The sequence below is a fragment of the Pteropus vampyrus genome, unplaced genomic scaffold, assembly GCF_000151845.1.
Source record: "Pteropus vampyrus isolate Shadow unplaced genomic scaffold, Pvam_2.0 Scaffold101, whole genome shotgun sequence".
Taxonomy (NCBI): domain Eukaryota; kingdom Metazoa; phylum Chordata; class Mammalia; order Chiroptera; family Pteropodidae; genus Pteropus; species Pteropus vampyrus.
Window position 1 is genome coordinate 910,141 of NW_011888882.1, and position 20,164 is coordinate 930,304.

A 20,164-nucleotide genomic window follows, 5' to 3' on the forward strand; every position below is an offset into this window, starting at 1 on the left:
CAATCCTTTCCACTTATACTTCCTAAATAATCTCCTCTTGATGCCACCGCTGACTTGATGTGTGTCAGTGGGCAAGCTAATTGATCTCTCTGTTCAGTTCTCTCATCTATAAAATGAAAATAGTACTATTACCTGCCTCATTGGGTTGTTGTGAAGATTAGATGAGTTAATACATGTAACATTCTTAGAATAGTGCCTGGCACATAGTAAATGCTCAAAAAAGATTGTCAATTATCATTATTCTCTTTTCCCATGGCTCTGACAGTGAATTGTTTGTTATCATTTCCAAATCTTCATCTCCTAAGTTCTTGAGAGGCATTTCTGATCGCCTAGCCAAGATTTCCACAATTGTGGAAACTGTTGTGTGTCCAGCAGTCACCTGAAACCCAAAATAGAACTCATTTTCCGCTAAAACTTATTTCTCCTTCAGAATTTGTAAGTCAGTGAAGGATATCAGTCTTTCAAGCTAAAAACTCAGGGTTACCTGTGGGTACAACTCCATTTACTGTGTAGCTCGATTCTGTTCCAGGACTGTCCCTCAGATTGGACATTTCCTCTCAACCTTCAATGAATGTGGACCAGACCCTTAGCACCTTACTCCACTCCAGTTTATGCCACACAGTCCTATCAGATTTAACTTCCTGAAAAAAGAATTCGAATATGCTCGAGAAACTGTTAAACATGCACATGTGAATAGGATATAGGGTACACATTTCATAGCAATACTGTTTGCATTAGGCAAGAACTTGTTTTAAAAAATCAAAGAACGAATATCCAAAAATGGCAGACAAGATAAAGTGTGAAGTAAGCAAACAAGAGAATACTAAACAGCAATGAAAATAAATAAATAAATAAATAAATAAATACTGCTATAGCAAAATTGATAACAAGGATGAATCGTAAAAATGTAATATTGAGTAATAGAAATCAAACACAAAGAATATATTCAGTATGATTTCATTTAGAAGAAGCTCAGAAACAACCAAAGTTAAACTTTATTTCTTGAGGATGTAACAAAACTATAAAGAAAACCAAAGTAGTGATTAAGAATCACAAAGACAGTGGGCTTGAATGAGATTATGATTGGGGTAGAGAGGAAGGGAAGGATGTTCACAATGTTATATTTCTATACCACGATGAGGGTTATACAGAAGTGTTTGCTTTCTAATTATGTTTCGTACAGTATGTTTGTTTTACTAGTTTTCTGGCTATGGGTTATATTTTTTTACTTATAAGGCAGGAAAAGAAAGAAGTCCAATTATATTATTTTCTAGTTAAAAACCTCTAATGCTCCCAACTGTCAGGAGGACAAGTTCCATATTCCTTATGTTGGCACAGAAGCTCTTTCTAACCTTGCTCCACCCATTGCAGCCCCAATTTAACCCATGCACCCCGGTTTGCAACAGCACTGATCTCCCCTACAGTACCTGAACTTACATATCATAGCCTTCCTCAGTTCTGTGCTCTCTCACTTACTCTTTCTTGTTGCCTTGAATGACATTTCTCTGTTCTTCACTTGACAAACTATGCTCTTTTAATGCTCGGTCCAACGTTATCTCTTCATCGAAGCCATCTTCAAAATCTCCAAGCAGAGTTAGTTGTTCTGTTTCATTACTCCCACAACATTAAAAATAATAATAATAATTAATAATAATAATAACAATAATAATAATAATAATGCTGCAATAGTTCCTAAAGTACCTATTGCAACATTTCTTTCTAGTGTTCTGTCTCCCCTGCTAATCTGGGAGCTCCCAGAGAGCCAGGACTTCTTTTTATTCATCATTGCACCCCTCACATGTGAAGTAGCACTCACCACATTTTGTATTAGCTTTATCTCCTTACAAAATTTTCTCAACTGACGTCGTTCCATTTTTGTGAGTATTAATGTGAGACAGTGTAAAGAACCCAGTTCATTTTAGTTTTTATTTAAAACATTTTAGTTTCACAGCTACATTTTATAAAATATTTTTTTTAACAGGGTGACTCAAAAATATGCTAGAGGGCGCTAATTCACTGCCATAATAAGCTATTGTGCTCTATGGGGCATTAACAGTTGACTTGCTCATCTAACCAGGAAACAAAGACTCAGACGTTTAGTAAACAAAATATCAGCCATCTTTGTTCAATGAAATTAATGAATATAGTTTAAACATTTAAGTCTATAACTTACTTGAAAATATTTTGGGAATATTTTGGGAGCATTCCAACAGTCAAATTGAAGGCACCATAAACTTGTTTTCATCCCTGTTTCTTCCCCAACTTAGGGTTGTCTAACTAGTAGTGGAAAAGTCAAAGCAGACAATGTTGATTTAGGCAATACCCTCACCTGCCCTAAAGTGAATAAATGCCAAGCAAGATGTTTCCTTAACTGTAAAATGGGAGGGTAGACTAGATCATCTTCAAGGTCACTTTCAGCTCTAACATTCTATAATACACAATTCTAGTTCTAGAAAAGAACAGACATGATCTCCAAAAATACAAACACTTAAGCAAGAAGTGACAAAATTCAGTCAAAAGTAAAAAAAAAAACAAAGAATTTTTAAAATCTGCCAAAACAGAGGGAAAAACCCTGCAGTTCTGTTTTTTCCTTTCATGTAATGCTAGGGTTTAAAAAGCAATGTGAGTGACAAGTGATTGACTCCCTGAGATGATGCATTGATTATGAAATATTTTCTAGCCTCTACTATATCTCCATACCTGTTAATAATTATTTCAGCCAAATGTTTGTCTTCTTTAGGAGAAGGTGATAAAGTAGGCTTATTTTATATAAATTATTAGCCAGCCAATCTAAAGCATGATAGTTTTACAATGACTTCATTCATTTTAACCGCCTGAAAACACCATCTGTAACTACGGGCAAAGTCTGGAGAACAACACTAAATTAAGAGATAGATATGAAGAACTTAGTAAATAATTTGTTTCTATGTTTATGAAGCTCTTCTACCATGAAAGAATCAAAGCAACACACAGTTTGGGTACAAGATGAGATTAGAAACAGCAAGCAGATATCTGATTTTGCACTGATGATATATCTTATATTCTCTGTAAGCCACACTGCAGGATTCTAAACAATGACAAATAGTTGTAGTAATTTCTAAAATTTGGGGGTGTCCTTTAATCTAGCGCATTTTAAAAACCTACTTTGACAAAAAGTTTTTTTTCTTGCTCTTTTCCATTTCACAAGATTAAAAGTAAAGCACTGGAGTGACTTTAATATTATCTATATACTTGTGTTCATCATTCAATTAATAGTTTAAATTATTATAATGTAGCATTTGAACATTCCAAATAATTAAAAACAAATATTAAAATATTTTATTTTCAGCTTCATGCAATAATAATAAATGCTGGCTGTGTCTTTCTGATCACATTTCTTAACCTCTCTGTGGCTAGCTTCCTAATTTATGAGATGGGGCTGTAGCTAGTATCATCCTTACAGAACTGACATGCCAAGGTATGTTCTTGAAGCCTATAGGCCTCAGTAAGATAATATTATTATCATTGCTGTTCAGCATGCTTTAACATAATAATGGTGTAAGCATGAACTGAGCACATTTTATAAAATAATCTTAGCAGATGGGCTCTTTATATCCTATTTTAAAAACAAAACTTATTTTACAGAATTATCAAATATCCTTTCATTCTCCACTTCTTCCTCTGGCATCCGAATTACTTTTTTGGATAAAAAAATGACCTCTCCTCAGCAGTAAATTCACAAAGTTTCTCTCATCATCGATAAGGCTCTTAAAACATCCACTAGACAACACAGGAGCTCTATTTAGAAATCGAGAAAAAAATGCAATAACTTATATGGGATACCGCCCTTGTCAATGTCTTTTCAGAAAGTCTGGTGTACTCTGAGGTACCATGATGTGACTCTCCACGTGTGTTGGTGTGCTTACAAAGCCAGCTGAATAACCAACCCTCCCAACCATCCACACTGCCCGCCCACACCCCTGCGCCCACGCCACATTGTCCTATGTTCTCTAGGAAGTCAGCTGTGCTGGTGAGGCCTTGATTGCTGGATTGCACAATGTTGCGAACTGAAGAGGCTTTCTCATACGCAATTGATGAAGCTTAGCAACAGTCTGTTGATGACTGTGGTTTACAACATCCCACACAAATGGTGTGTTATTTTAAGCTGTGCTTTGGCATCTGGGCTTTCTATCCCACTTGGGACTACTGCATGTATAATAGTCATATAACAACTGCACGTGTACTTATTAACATCTGTCTTTCTGATGTAGCCTGTTGTGGAGATTGAATTTTAGGGTCACCACAGCCCAGAGGTGACAATGTTGAAACAGCTTCAGGATCTAGGTGGGGTGTCTCATAGCTTTATTGGAGGTTAGTGATGTTAGCTCATAAGAGCTGGAACTCTATATGTTAAGGACTTTTGGGACCACAATCTCCTGTACTCCATTCATTTACTGTCAGTCAATCGTTAAGTATTTTTTGACTACCATGCTTGTGCCAGTCACTGTGGAAGAACTAAGCGTATATAACAAGCAAGAGACACAATCCCTGCCCTCAAAGAGTGTAGCTTAGAGGGGGATAAAGATAGAGCAGAGATTTTATGTCACCTAAGTGTGAGCTACCCAAGGGCAGTATTTAGTAAGAGTGACGTTTTAATATATTATTGCAATTTATATTTCAACTTTGATTAAAAAAAGTTCTGTGAATTCATATTTCAGAATAATCATTTTCCTTTCTTCAGTCCTTTTTGTATCAAGAACAAAGCTTTAAATATATACAGTGCTCCAGGAATTTTTTCTCAGAATTCTAATAAATGACATGGATCCATCTCTTGTTAGTAAAACGAATTCTTTAGAGAGCGGGGTGAAGGAGCTAAGAAATCAAGGTTATCTGCACAGGAAGTCAAATTATTTTATTTTACTGGCTGTCTCTTATTCTGGACAAAATTGAAAAGTGGTAAACTGAAAAGTGGGAAGCAGAGAAAACTTACAAGATTTTCCCCTCATACAGAAAAATACCCTCTTATTACTATTTCTTTGAAAGAAAAAGGTACCTAAGCCACTGAAAACTTGTTCAGAAAATAATTCCTAAATATATACTGCAATCATTTTTCATTGTTTAATTTGGAAAGTGCTGGGCTGGCTGACTGAAATGCTTTTAGAAGCTGTTGCTTAAAGAAATTCTACTTTAAACCAAAGCCTCAAAGGCCCATCCCAAATCACGAGTGTTTCCTTTGGGACTCACTACTAAAATCATATGATCCTTCCATGACAAAGACTTCGCAAGAGCTAATTTCTAGAGACATGCAGAAAGAGCAGCACTTTTACTTTTCCACTTTTGAAGGTACTCCAACTGCCTGGGTTAATCACAATGCTCATACAACTGACATTACTTTAAACCGTTAAAAGGGGAGGCGGGGGTAGAGCGGGGAACTCCCCTCTGCCTCCCTGTCTGCCTTTCCAGTCTTGTTTTCTACCACCCTCCATTACACATCCTGCACTCCAGGCCACACCGGTCTAGGTGATATCCCTGAAACAGGAGGCTGAAAATTGAAACGGCATGAAGATTTGAACAATTTCTTAAGTTTATTAAGGGAAAGACAGGGTAATTGGGGCAGAGCCACAGCAGGAAACCATGTTCTTCTATAGTCAATGGGACTCAGAGACACATACATCCTGAGGGCTCCTTGGTTTATCATCTTTTGACCAATATTCCCACAAAATATGTGTTCCTTTGGTTATATGTTTCACCTGTGAGCTGGGCCTTAAATATTCCCTCTCTTGACTTAGTTAAAGAGCTGATTATCTCCTACCAGGACTATGGAAATAGCCTCCTGACCTCTTCCTCACTGGGTCCCGTTCTCTGTGTGGATGCTAAAGTTGTCCTTCTAAAATGAAAATCTGATTATTTAAAAATAAAATCCTTCAATGGCTCCCCATTGTTTGCAGTGATTTCCAACTAGAGGGAAACCTTCCTGTAAAGTGAATGTATGGGAATTGAAGGCACATCAGCACAACTTCGAGGATTTTTCAAAACCTCACACACACACACATACACACACACACACACACACACACACACACAGATGTGTGACATCATCATCATCTCCCCTCACCCAAGTCCTTTTTGCTTCCCATCTACATATCTCACCACCTGGTGAAAATCGCTGCCATGCTTGCTCAGTAACGGGTGTTTGTTGTACACCTCAGTTATTTTGAGGCATTTAACCTTTAAGAAGGTACTGACAGTTACATCTCCTGCTAGAGCCCACTTCTGAATTCCAGGCTTGCACATCCCCTCTTGGATAGTTTAGAAAGCATACAAGCTCCTGGACTTACCTCCACATACTTGTTCCTCCTGCAGCCCGCCACATCTCACTTAATTGTAACTCCATTCATTCAGCTGACATCCCACCTCAAAATCCAAGTCTTTGCTACAACCTATGAGAGCATATATAATCAGATCTTGCTTTCCACCATTCTCTTCTCATCCACTCTGCTCCAGCCACACTGGCCTCCTATTCCTGAAACACGCCAAACATGTTTTGCCCTCTCGGCTTTGTAACTGCTGCTCTCTCCACCTGGAATTCTCTTCTCATCGATGTCCCAAGGGTTCATACCCTCATTTCTTTTGAGTGCCTGTTTGAATATCATCACATCTAAAAGCACTTTTTATAGAATAGTACCAGCTCACCATCACTTCACATCCCCTCCTCTTGTTTCTTTCCCCATAATACTTATCATTACTAGACATATTGTATTTTTGTTGTTCTTATTTACTTCCCGTTCACACACACTCACATCAGAACGTAAACTACATGGGAACAAGGTTTTGTTATTATTGTTCTCTACCAAATCTCCAGTTCCTAAAACAGTACCTGGTACATAGTAGATGCTCAGTCAACAGGTGTTATTGTCATTCTTTTTTGTCAACTCATCTGAAAAATGATGTGGGGATCCCATTTAAACATATTGGGTTCAATATATGAGTTTATTTCTGTTCCTTCCTGAAACCCTACTAAATTGACAGTAAAGAGATTTCGAAAAACAGAAAAAGAGAATGAGAGGGGGAATATTAAAAGCGTACCTTGACTACCCTATTTAAAATTAGACCCTCCCCTCTGTCTCCTTATCCTGCCTTTCCCTTCCTCCCTGTAGCACCTATTATCTTTCAATAGATTATATAATTTACTTATAAATTATGCTAATTTTTCAGACCCATCCCTAGGACTTAAGTGTCAAGAAGACAAGATCTTAATATTATTCACTAATGTAGTATTCTAAGCACCAGACCAGTGCCTAGCACTTAGTGGGCAATCAAAAAAAAAAAAAAAGATTTCTAGAATAAATTAATGGAAAATAGAACAAGGCCGTGGAAGCTAAAAGAAGATGGTTGTAGAGTAACTAAACAGAAGGCTAAAATCCAAGCCAGCGGAGAGAATGGGGCTGGCGTTGACAGAAACAAGTCAGTCAGCTCGGCGGAACTGCAAAGAGGCTTAGGCATTATCAGCAGGTACCTCTGCAAGTGGAAACACACCTGAGCGGAAAGCGGAACCACAGCGGGCAGAGCGCACTCAGACCCCAGCAGATGAGGCTTTGACTCACTGGAGAGACTGAGAAGAGGGATTCTGGATTAAAGACACGACCCAGCTAAGTGGAGACGCTGTGCTTAACCAGAAGATGAGTGTCTACTGACGAAACAGAGACCTCTGGCCCCCTTCTCCCCTTGACTTTGAGAACACAAGCAGTTGGGCCTATTAAGCAACTCCCTCCTCCAGCATACCTCCACTGAGCAAACCAGGGAGGAGATTGCAGAGTTCCTCTCCGGTTAAAATTGTTCTGTTGAAGAGAAAACTCTGGAACAGACTTCTCAACAGCAACAGCAGAAATTGGAAGATCAGGGAGCCTTGCTCGCTACAAACAAATCTGAGAAAAAGTTATTTCCAATCTAGAATTGTTGGCTAATTAATCAATCGAGTGAAGGAGATAATAAAGATATTTGCAAAAATGAAGGTGGCAAAGTATTTACTCCCCGTGGAATTTCAGGGAAGATATGCTCCACCGAAATGAGGCATTAATGAAGGAAAAGGAAAGCATGGGATTCAGAAAACAGATTTACACAGAAAAGAGGCATAGAGAACCCTCAGAATAATGTTGAAAGGAGATCTGAGGACAGCCAACATGCGAGGAGGGCTGGCCCCAAGAACAAAAAGAACCATCAGATTTTATACATGTGATTACCCAGAGTGAAGAGATTCAGTTAAATTGGAAAGCTCAGGGATAAAATGAGATTGCTTGACGACTAAATACATGAAAAAAAGATCATTCACTCTGGGGAAGCCAAAGTTATACAGGAAAGGAAGATAGTTCTCTACATGGCTGACCTAGGAGTCATATTTACATAGTTATAACATAAATACTGAATAGTGACTTACCCCCAAATTATGATAACTCTGTTAGAAGGTTGGAGAGGAATTAAACAGGTATGAAGAGAGGGGAGGTAGATAAGAGAACTAAATCGTCTCTCCTTCAAAGGTAGGAAGTTTCAGACCTTATCATAAACAAGGACAATGTATACAACAGCCAAGATAATCAGAAATTGGTTAATTCTGGGAAACACAAATCAAAGAAGGGAGTGGGCAGATTTTTAAAAATACTAGCCTTTCAGTACTACTTTATTTTTTCACTCATGTACGTTTATAGTTTATGCAAAAAAAAAAAAAAAAAAAATACAACCTAAACCAAAAAAGAAACCCTCAAAACAGAGAGAAATTATAGTAAAGAAAAAGAAGTCAATGCAACTTCGACTTTTATGCTTCACATGGTGACCACATGTCTTGTTTAACAGTTAGAACCTTCCTATTAAAACAGATGACCAAAAAATTAAATATTTAGACTATGTAGTGGAATGTATGACTTTTCTGTCATTTTTTGAAAACTGTCAGTACTTCATTGACATTACATAGGATGAAGCAAATGTCTAGCTAAAACATTGCTGGAAAAATATGTCATCTTTGCCAGTAAGCTAAATAAATTGCAGAAACCTACCTCTTCTCAACATGAACGTAAAGAGGAGAGAATCAAGCCAATGGGATTCTCCAAAAGAAATAAGCACAGGGCAGGGAGTGGGAGAGAGGACAACCCCTTTCGTTTGAACCTTAGTTTCCTTAACTGCAGATTTTGCAAGCTTGATCAGATGATCTCGTTTTTTTTTTTTTCCAGTATGAAACTTCAAGTTAGACCTTCATACACTTCCTTACCCCTTTTTATTTCCTGAATTAATCTCTGACACAGTAACCACATGCCCTAGTTTTCCTAGACCAGTCTTAGTTTATATCTGCTATTCCTCCTTTAACTCTCAAACATGCCATTTGGAAGATAAAATTACATGTCCCTCTTACCCATGACCATATCCATTTTAATCTTGTTTTATATTTCTAAGTAAAAACAGGAACTTTGTAACTTACTAATGTAACATTTCATAATTTGCTTTTTCTTAAAATTTTAGAGAAGTTTCTGATTCCTTTATGGGTGGTTTGTGAACGATCAAGAATTTTTAAAAAACAGAGTAAGTGATAATGCAAACTCTCTTTTTAAAATATTTTTCAGTGTGCATAATATTTAAACTTTTCTAGTAATCTTAGAACATTGGGTACTTCTTAAAAATTATGACTAAAACATTGTAGAATTCAATATTCTAGACAATACAAGAAATTTTAATTATAAAACAGTCCCAGAATAAGGTCTTCTACCTGAGTTTATCATCAATTATGACAGTAATCTCAAAAGAATGTTCTCTCAGCAGATTATAGGTTTCGTCCATCATGATGGCTGTTACCAGCTGGAGAATATGTCCCTTCCACTGCAAAGACGAGCTCTGTATGCTAAATGATTCCCAAATTTTCTTTAAGGCTAGGACTAAAAGTCCTGCCAATTCCCTGAACAACAAACAGTTCACATATTATCCCATGAACTTAAAAAACTCCTTTCATAGTGAGCAGTGCTGAAACGGATTCCATAATTGATTACTCAGTTATAAGGGAGATTTAACATTGCTTGGTTTTCTGGAAGAAACAAAGAGTTCCTTAGTTTTAATTAAATATGCACTTTCCCTGATATAAAACATGTCTCTATGAAGAGCAGTGATTTGGTTCAGCTTTTTTTTTCCTCTTAACCACTTAAGTCACTTGCCTGTGGAATTTTCTTTTTTAAGTGAAATAGATACAAGGTCCATTAGAAAGGGGAAAAAGCCCATTTAATTCATTTTCTTTTAAAGATACATGATTACCATATTTTTAAAAATTACTTTTAAAAAAAGCTAATGTGTTTGAGTGGATCATGCTATTGTGACTAATTTACATCTGCCCTAACCTAATGAAAACAAAAGGAAAGCTGGACTTGGCACTCCCTTGCACTTTTCATCTCTATTAGAAAGTATGCCTGAGTGTTTGGATCTGAGATCCGGTTTGCTTGGTAGCCTCAAAGGGCAATTTTCCCTTTTTTTTTTTTTCAAAATTTGCTTTTGCTCATTTCAGACAATTCATCTTTCTGAATGAGAAAGAGTAGAAGACAGGAATGTTGAATGAGGTTAAGTAAACGGAGAATCTGTCACATAAAGCAAGTTTAAATCCCAGTAACAGCATCCATGCAGGACAAACGGAAGCATTATTCTTTTGAAAACATTACTCTTTTAAACAGTGTGTAATGACATCCTCCCTAGAGACTTTTTCCATGAAAGAAAAAAATACTTCCTCAGAAATCATTTTCTAGATTCTAAGTCTAATGAGTGAAACACAGTTAAAAGTCAAACTTGTGTTTTCTTTACGTAAGAAGGTTCAAAATTAGAACTGCAAAAAGGTGCTCATAAAGGAGTCTACGTGTCCTGCTTTTCTGTAACATGCTGGCATTTCCACAAACAAAAAGAAGATCACCATTATGACTTTAGACCTGTAAATCAGCGAATGTGTCCTCACTATAAAATTTGAGCCAAACACATTTTCCGTTTTCAAGGGAGAAATATAGAGGACTCAGATATGCTAAATGCATACTTACTTCCTTTTAAGTTCCTTTGAAGTACATCACTGTCTTATGCTGAAGTGTGAACTGTGGAATGATTCTAGTACTCTGTGCTGCCCTTAACTCCTGAGGACTCAATTGCAAATAAACAAGAAAATTTTATGTTTTTAAAAGTTTGGTACTACTCAAATACCAGAAGTTGACTTTTGTTTTAAATGTTTAAAATATATCTAAATAACAAAAAGATAAGTAAGCAGAGAAATTACTTCTTTCCATTCAAACAATACTTTATAAGTTTAATTAATGCATATCCAAATAAACATTTCTCTTCAGAGATTTCGAATGTTGTATACACGTTGAATGTAATGAGACAAAGAAGAAAGACACTATAGAAAATCACAATTATGATGTTTATTTAGCAAAATAAATTTAAAGAAAGTTGTCTATTAAAAAACGTAATTCTAGCTTCCCCATCTTCTTTGGTATTGAAATCAATGTGCAGGATATAAAATATTTTATTTTGAAGTTTAGTCATTGGGTCTACAACAGTTTTCCATATAAAGAAAATTAAGTTACCTATGTTTTATTTGTTGAACAACCAATGGATGCACCAAAAAATCAGTTACATATGTATAGTCTAATATCATCAAAGAAATATTCATTCATAGATACACATTTTCTACTGGAAATATATTTTAAGTTTTTAATGATTTTCTGCCACCATTTTATTATGTTATCTGGACAGTAATCCAATATGCAGGTGCTATTATTCACTTAACTAATGAATTACTCTCTAAGGAAGTCGACACCACCATAACCAGGACTTAGCAACATTTATTTTCAACATGAATACACCATTTAAAAAAGTCCATATTTCTCAGAATGTGTGCTTCAGTCTTTTCATAAAATAGTATCTGGAAATTGCTAATAGCATTAAATTAACATGAATAAAATCAATTTCTATCTCTTTTTGGTTTCTCTTAAGAAAAAATATTACTTAAAACCAGACTTTTTGTTTCTCCTAAGAGTAGTATTATGTGAACTGCTAAATTAGCCAAGCCAAACACTTCCAGAAACACCATGTGACAATTCTTTGATAAAGTCTTTGCCTGTGCCAATGTATGTCCTTGCCTTCTTGTGTGAACATATCTTCCTACCCCTTAATTTGTTAAAATAAATCTGAAAAAAATATATCCAATGACAAACTAGGGCGATAATTTTTTTTGCATAGATTTGTGACCACAAATGATCAAACAATTGATAGCTTCAGTGCTAACACTGCGATTGGGAACAAGAAGAGTACAACCATAATAAAATACAGCTATCTATTAGAAGGACTGCATAAAGACATCTTTGGCCATGTAGGCTCTGGGCCCTCTGGAAATATGTAAGTTGCATTGCCAACATGACAAAGAAAATAGCAATGTTCAGAATCAGGAACAGTCTGGTATATGAAGCAGACAGTGATGAAGCTTTGCTATGAGTAGTTGTCATCATCCGTTCCTGTCCAAATTGACCTTTTATCAAGCCATTATTTTTGTGTTTCTCATATGTTACATCTGCAAAATCTAAAAGATCTTTCATTTCTTCATCTTCATCAATGGGCAGTTCTTTCTGTGCCAAAATCTGAGCTTTCTGCCGAATCTTTTTTTCATTGACTTCAATCTGTGCAAAAATATCAGGGACAGCATCCACAAATTTATAACGTTTGCCTGCCTTTCGGTTTTTCTTTGACTTGCTTTGCTGCTGCTGATGTTGCTGTGATATGGCAAAAATCCTGTCGATGGCCTCTTCAGTCTGTCTCTTATCTGAAAACCTCAGCAGGCGCTCAGCAGTCTTCCTAAAGCTAGCTGTGTTCCGGACCCGGGACAGGATCTGCTTCTCCAGCAGCTGGAATACTGGTTTAAAACGCTGCAAGTTCTGTTCCACAACAGCGGCATAGTCCTTTACCTCAGGGACAATGGTGCTCTTGATGGCTGAACTCCGGTCAAAGAGAATTTTCTGACGATCTGCAATGACTTGTGCGAAGGCAGACTGTCCTGTGATCTCACCTGTCCAAAGGTAGATGGCGTAGGCGTGCTTGCTAGTGGCTATGAACACATCCAGTTGTTGAGAGTCTCCGTGGATGCTGAAGCTCTGAACATCTACGGATGGCCCTATGAAGAGGTAAGCTGCCCTGGTGATGGGACTTCGGAGGTGCATTGTGACATTCACATAGTTTGTCCCATTGTAGGGATAGCCCCGAGGGTATGTCACTGAAGCAAAGGTTGCTTTCTTACTGTAACCTGTATCATCCATCCAGTACATTTTATAGAGACCGTCTCGCTGCCTGATGAAAGCCCCATGGACCCCATCGACCACTGTCTCCTCAAAAGGGAAATCCACATTGTGGAAGAAGCTTGCTGCTGTCTCCAAGGGACTCTCCTCTCCCAGATGTATTTCATCCACAAGGAGGAGAAGCTGTGGATGCAGGAGGATCAGATTCCTCCGAACATTCTTCAAATTGAGCTGGGGGTTATAAGCTCCCACACCTTCTCCTCGGATGAAAACCACCCCATTTTTCTCCACTGCTGCAACCACTCTCCCTTGACAGCTAGCTGCCAGGTCATGCTTGTACTTGGACCATTTTGATGAGCAGTCTTCTGTGACCTGACCCTCCCAGGGAGAAAAACAGCTCTTAGACACAGCTGGGGAAAACATCAAGGCATTGTTGAAGAAGGTGTACTTCGGCCCATAGAGAGCCTCAGTAATGAAAGGCACACCATTGGGAGCAAAAGTAAATGAGTTTTGATCAGGATGTTCATGTCCTGCATTAAAATTTCTCCATCCTTTGATCCAATCTTTGTATTTGTTTCTGTGGACAATGTCATATATTGCACGTCCCCCAAGTTTTCCTGACTTGAAGGAAAGAAAAGATCTATTGATTTCTGCAGGCAGCGCACTTCCATAAGTCACAACACCCCAGTCGTCAAAATAATGTAATGTAGGAGTGCCAAAATCTGGAGGAGGGACAGATTTCAAGCTGGCATCATACCTGAAAGAATTAATTTTAAAAAATTAATTGATTTTCTGAGGAACTGAAAATAACACATGAGAACTGTGATGCCACATTTGGTAATGAAGCTGGTGGAAACAATGCCCAAAAGCTATTTAGAGCACTAGCTAATTAGACTGTATTAGACAAATGTAGACTGTGTTAGAGACATTTCTGAGAACACCTATGGATGATCAGATGTGTAGGGGAACACCTTTGGTGAAAGGGAGAGGACACGGGCCTTACAGCATGTGATCCTTGGGTTCGAGTCTGAAATAGATTGCTGCTGCTAATCACTATACGAACCTTCCTCACTTAACGATGTCGGAGCTGCCATCCAAACGACTGAGGCACAGAGAATTAAGCACTTCATCTAAATCTGGATAAAGGGCTCCTATACTAGGGAACCTCGTGTTAAGATCTAGACCCTAACAAGCCTTGAGTTGTAATAAAATAATTTTTCTGCAACAAATGGTATTATTAAAATTTTGGTCGAGTACTTTTTACTCTCTAAAAAATAAATTTAAGTAGAGTTGAACTTCACATATTAGATCAAATTTACTGCCGATATTACATCTAAGAAAATATATGGAGGAAATTCAGAAAACTAACAGTACTGGAGGATTTCTAAATGCGGCTACCACTGCCGAGCCCAGATCCAAAGGTTCTGTTTTAGTCTGCAGATGATGTCACACATTTTGGACAATAAATGGCATCTTATTTTTATAATAAATGTTTTTTATCTAAGTAATACAAAAATTAACATTAAACTTCCACAGTGATTAAGAACACGGGTTTTTAATTTGGAAAGGCTACAAAAATAATAATAAACATAATTGTTTGTTTTTGATGATTTGAGATAACAGCCTTGATAGGTTCATAAGATTTCCTGCCCAAGAGAAGAAAAGCAGGTCTGTATTATTAGCTTAGATACTTTTTTCTAATGTAAATAAATGATCAATGGGAGGGTTAATTTTATTGGTGCTTGAATTTGGCTGTTTTGTCTATTGTTCTAGAGTCTGTTTCAGAACATTAGAAATTGTGTCTCTACTTAGATCTTGTATAATAAAGTTGGGTTAATTTTGTGATTTAACAAATCCAGATACCAGCTGAATTTGCCATCCTTCTCTCAGTTTTTGGTTAGTTTGAATATTCCTATAAGGCAGATTTTAAATCAAGTTAGACTTAGCATTAATCTGACTCCTATAATCAACTTTATAGAACTCTCTTCGTTGCTTATTTATAAGTAAGTGAAAACACTATTAAATAACTACTTTATACCCCTAAAAAGAATCAAGAATGGCTGTATGTTAATATATTTAGTTCATCTGCGAATAGTTTTAAAAAACACTGGTTAAACTATAGACACCTCTTTTTCTATTGTTATTGTCCTCTTAATTGTTTAAATTAAAAAAAATAATAAAGAGAATCAAATGACAGAAGCTTATTTTGGAGTCAAACGCAAATTTTTAAAAACTTGAAAAGACATCAGGGATTAACTAGTTCCCTGTAATTTTTATTTTAATTTATTGGATGCAATATATTTGGCAATATATTTGGCAGTGCTTTAAAAAGGAGGCTCTGGCTTCTCTTTCTGAGCTTAAAAGATTAAGGCAAAAAAAATTACACAGTTCTTTTATTATCAAAGTAAAACTGTCAAATATTGTCAAACACTTTTAAATAGTTTCAAAAATTTAGTAACAACTTTCCTGTTAGAAGATTATAATGCTCCATTTACTAAAACAAAACAAAACCTTTTACTTTTTTTTTTTTTTTTTTGGTGTCATTATCGGAATAAACCAGTCTAATTTTGTGGTTTTCTCTTTATATGATTTCAAAAACGACGTAAATCAAAACATGCATATCTATGATATAGTGTGAACCTAGGACATCCCTAATAGAAAACCAAAAACTGCAAACAGTAATTAGATCTTAAATGTAAGGAAATGTTTCTAACAGAGTTTCAAACACCGCGATTTGCATTGAAGTTGTTGAAGTTGCAGGTACTTAGCTGGCATAAAGAAAAAGTTTAAAAATGTTTTAGGATTAGTCTTTTTTTTTTTTTTCAAATGCAAAAAAACTAGCACACTGTATCCCTGGGTACAGTTTCTTCTTAAAGCCAGCCCAACGTGTCTTACCAGAGAAATTCTGTATGAAGAGTACACCAGCGCTGGCCTTTGGATGGTGTCCCTGGACCTTCCATCACACGGTTCTTTCTGATTTGATCAGCCAGCCAGTTACCACTGCCATTACGCATGACAAATTTGTCCAGGAACACTAATTGGCTTTCTGGACCATAAAACCAGTTGTAATTTGAGTCTGCAATAGCCACAGTCCTTTGAAACCCTGGGGAAAGAAGTTTGACAGAACTAAGATAAGTTTAAAATTGCATACTCCCTTAAAGGTCTAAACAATGATTTTCAATCCTGCCTGCAATTAGAGTCAATTTTGTTATCTTGGATAAAAATAACAAACAAAACCTCAAGCCCATGCTCCACCCAACACCAATTAATCAGAATCCCTCTTGACGGTCTTCCACAAATCGGTGTGTAAGTGTATTTGTTATACGGCAACTCGTCATTGATAATGAAAAAGCTGCAACAATTAATGCGTACATAACTGCCCACCTTTCTCATTTTCCAGTATCCATGCTATATGCAATTACATTGGCAGTGATACATACACTATCCTCTTGTGCATGGTGAGTTCCTGAACCTAAAGCGAGCACAAGCTCTCCTACCAACTCATCTCACATCCTACACCAAGATAATCCAAAAAGATGCTTCAATTTGGCCTCCAATAATGTGGAAGTTATAAGGTATAGGGGAGAAACTGAGTTTCTATAGGAAGAAAACATAACAATTCCCACAGAAGATCCTGCCAGTATGGATTGCTGGAAGTTAAAGAAAAGAGAGAAAATGCAAAGATCATATAGGAACAGATCAGAAAAATAAAAGCCAGTAACACTGCATATGCTCCAGGCAGTCTTAAAAAAGAATGGGAGAAACCTCTGGGTGAGACAATAATCACTACTAGAATAGCCATTGTAGAGGAAAAAAAAAGAGAAATGCTGAAAACAGACTGACTTAACACAGAATCCCTTCTAAATGCTACCAGGGCTCTATTTCTATAACTTACAGCTGAAATTTTTGCTCTTACAAGTTTAGTGAATGTTCTTTCAAGTAAATCTTATTATACGATGTGATTTTTCTGAATCTTTTACTAATCTGTGAGTTCTTTGAAAACATGATGTTTTATTCCTCTTTGAATCTCATGCCTAGTACAGTGAACCGCACGGAGATGTTCAGTAAAGTTTTGTTGAACGAATTGACACAAATATTTGAATCTCCCTCTTAGAGGTGTTCATCCTGTCCTTCCTAGCTTAGAAAGTAGCCACTACAAACTCACAGCAGACTCAAGCCCTGCTGTGGTTGGCTGTTAGAGCTCAGCTCAAATTACAAAGCACTGCGACCACTTAAAGGTCCCTTGTTCTAGAGGGCCTTTGTTTATCAAGATAAACTACAAAACAGGTCTCTAAGAATGAGGAATGAAACAATAGCGTCCTGAATGTAAGTCTAAACTAAATCTTAATACAGTTCTTTTGCTCTGCAGTATTTTTTGGAAAACTAATCCAATAATGGAGATTCTATCCAATCCATGAGTATACAATGAAGCAAAAAAGATTTAAATACTGAATGCTTTACTGTAAGTCTAGAATCATCATCTTAAAACTGCATTTCACTGGAGTAAAAATACCCATCCTGATGAAAACGTACCTCCTAAACTTTTTCTAACATCTCAGTTCTGTTTAGAAACAAGGCGAATTACAAAGCTCTCCTAGAAATAAATAAGGTCTTAAATCATATATATCTTTTTTTTTTTAAGAAAGCTAAGGCACAAGCAACAAGAGATTAGTTTTATAACAATTCATTTTTTGGTTAGTTTTCTATATTTAATACTATTTATTTCAATAAGTATATAAAGAAAATAATAAAGCTCCAACTTAAATATGTAGGTTCAATCTTTCATTTTGAATCATGCCCATATAGTTTGGAAGAAACAATTATTAACTAAAAACCAAAATAGGATTGATAGGGATCACACAAAAAGGAAAATTAACATGTAATCATAAATGCTTATATTCTGTTTAGATTCAAGGAAATAAATTTGTATATGGACCCAAGTTTCACATATACAAAAACAAAAGTTCTGTGGGGACTACAAATTATATTTGATCCATTATGCTCCAAGCTTTACAATACCTAAATCACAAATCCTTATGTTAACTCCCACGATGTTTTGCCTATATAACTCTTGAATTGAATTCTACTTTGAAAAAAAAAAAAAAGTCCTTTTAACCACCATGTGACACAAACCCCACACTTCTCTAGCCCATTTTCAAAATCAGGAAAAATTACAATAGTTAACATTGCTCCCTTGTGATTCCTTACTATACCTGGCAGGATGGTTCTATACATAAATGCAAAGTGTTGTTTAAGCCATGGATGGCCAAAGTGGTTGATGTCAAAGTGCCTCTGAACGAGAAACATATACTGGAAGAGTGATCTAGTGGTATAGCTGCCATATGCAACTCCTTCATAGAGGGAGCCATCTGTCACCTCTCGGAGCAAGACCAGAGACTTCTCCATGATGGTCAGAACTTGTTTGGTCCATAAGTAGGCTTCTTGAAGATACCCTGATGGATGAAAACACATGGAAACAATGACTAAGGCTGTAACAAACACAAACAAAAATATAGCCAAATAAAACTCTCAGAGTTATCTGACTACTTTTATATTACAAACAGCATTTTGTAAAACTCTCACTAATCAACATTATAAATAACATCCTGCTAATCCAGGTTTGTGATGGGTCCATGATGTAAGTTAAAAGTTCTTAAATACAGATTATTTATTAATGAAATAAAGATACACCTTTAAATGAGTGTCAGTCATTCTCCAATCTTTAATAAACTGAAACCACATCACGTCTAAGACTATGAATTGTACATTAGTTATGTCGACAGGAAAAGATCTATATACTGAGACTTTTAATTCAATTTTCCTAAAAACTACTACTTGAAAATAGTTTTTGAAGTTTACCACTTTATAAAACTTTCACCATTATTTTATAGGATTTATAATTAGCTGCAAATACTATAAAGACAAAATGGGCAGTCTTCAATTCGTTCTGTCATTAGAAGACAATTTCTCGTTCTTTTTGTACTTTTAGGTTCCTTAGGATCTGAAAAGGCAGCACAGCGGGGCGAAGAGGTCATTGGAGGGGCAATCTAAGGGCAAACAAAATCGATTTGGAGTCCACAACATGCCAAACATAAGCTACGTAATTTTGAGCACTTCTTCAACCTGTCACATTCTTCCATCTTCCCAATTGAAAATTAAAGGTCTAAAAGCTTTTTAAAAAATCCTTTCCACTCAGAAATGCTAGCTTTCTACAATATTTTCAAGACTAGATTTTAGGTAACAACTGCTCACCTTTCTTTAACATTCGTAGTTTACACAGTACTGAACATAATCTTACTTAATCCTTTTAACAATTCAATTATGCATTATTACTCCAAAATTACAGAGAAGTTGACTTGTTCAAGACCTCTGGTGCATGACTACAAATGAACAGAACTTTGATCTGAACCCAGGTCATAAGATTTAAGGTTTTGTTGGCTTGTATTTAAAACACACAACCCCTGAGGATAAAATGAAGCTCAGTGCTAATGTGGGTGGAGTCTTATTGCTTCACTCCCAGACATGTGTGTGATCAACGGTGCTGAACAGTCTACCACCGTCTCCCAGGTGTGGGCGTTTCCAGGGGCCCAGGTACCACAGTTCCCAGCCTAAACCTAAGGTCCCAGGGTAAGTAAGTCCTGGCTCCTCTCTCATGCAGGCAACACTGTTTCTCAGGCTCAGCTGTGCAGGGAGGTGACTTAATTGTGCCCTATATCCACCTTCCATCCAGCTCCACACCTGACGTGCCAGTCTTCTGGATAGTTTTCAATTTCCATTCTCTAATCGTTAGAGTTTAAAATTCCAATCATCTTCATCTTTTTCCACTCTGTATCTTCCATCTGCAACCAGACACCAATGTGACTGATGCTTAAAATCAGGCCTGTTACTCACTG

At 36.6% G+C, this 20,164-nt stretch overlaps 1 protein-coding gene across 1 annotated transcript in view; it reads right to left on the reverse strand.

Annotated features, from left to right (window-relative positions):
* Positions 1 to 11,385: 11,385 nt before the first annotated feature.
* The window catches only part of DSE (dermatan sulfate epimerase), a 56,457-nt gene continuing 47,678 nt past the window's right edge, over positions 11,386 to 20,164 (reverse strand). Inside the window, exons 3-5 of the mRNA XM_023533370.1 lie at positions 18,485 to 18,800; positions 16,167 to 16,374; positions 11,386 to 14,028 (exon numbers count right to left, since the gene is read on the reverse strand). Coding sequence (XP_023389138.1) covers positions 12,267 to 14,028; positions 16,167 to 16,374; positions 18,485 to 18,800 — 2,286 coding nt within the window. The 3' untranslated portion in view covers positions 11,386 to 12,266. The remainder of the gene's footprint in view (positions 14,029 to 16,166; positions 16,375 to 18,484; positions 18,801 to 20,164) is intronic.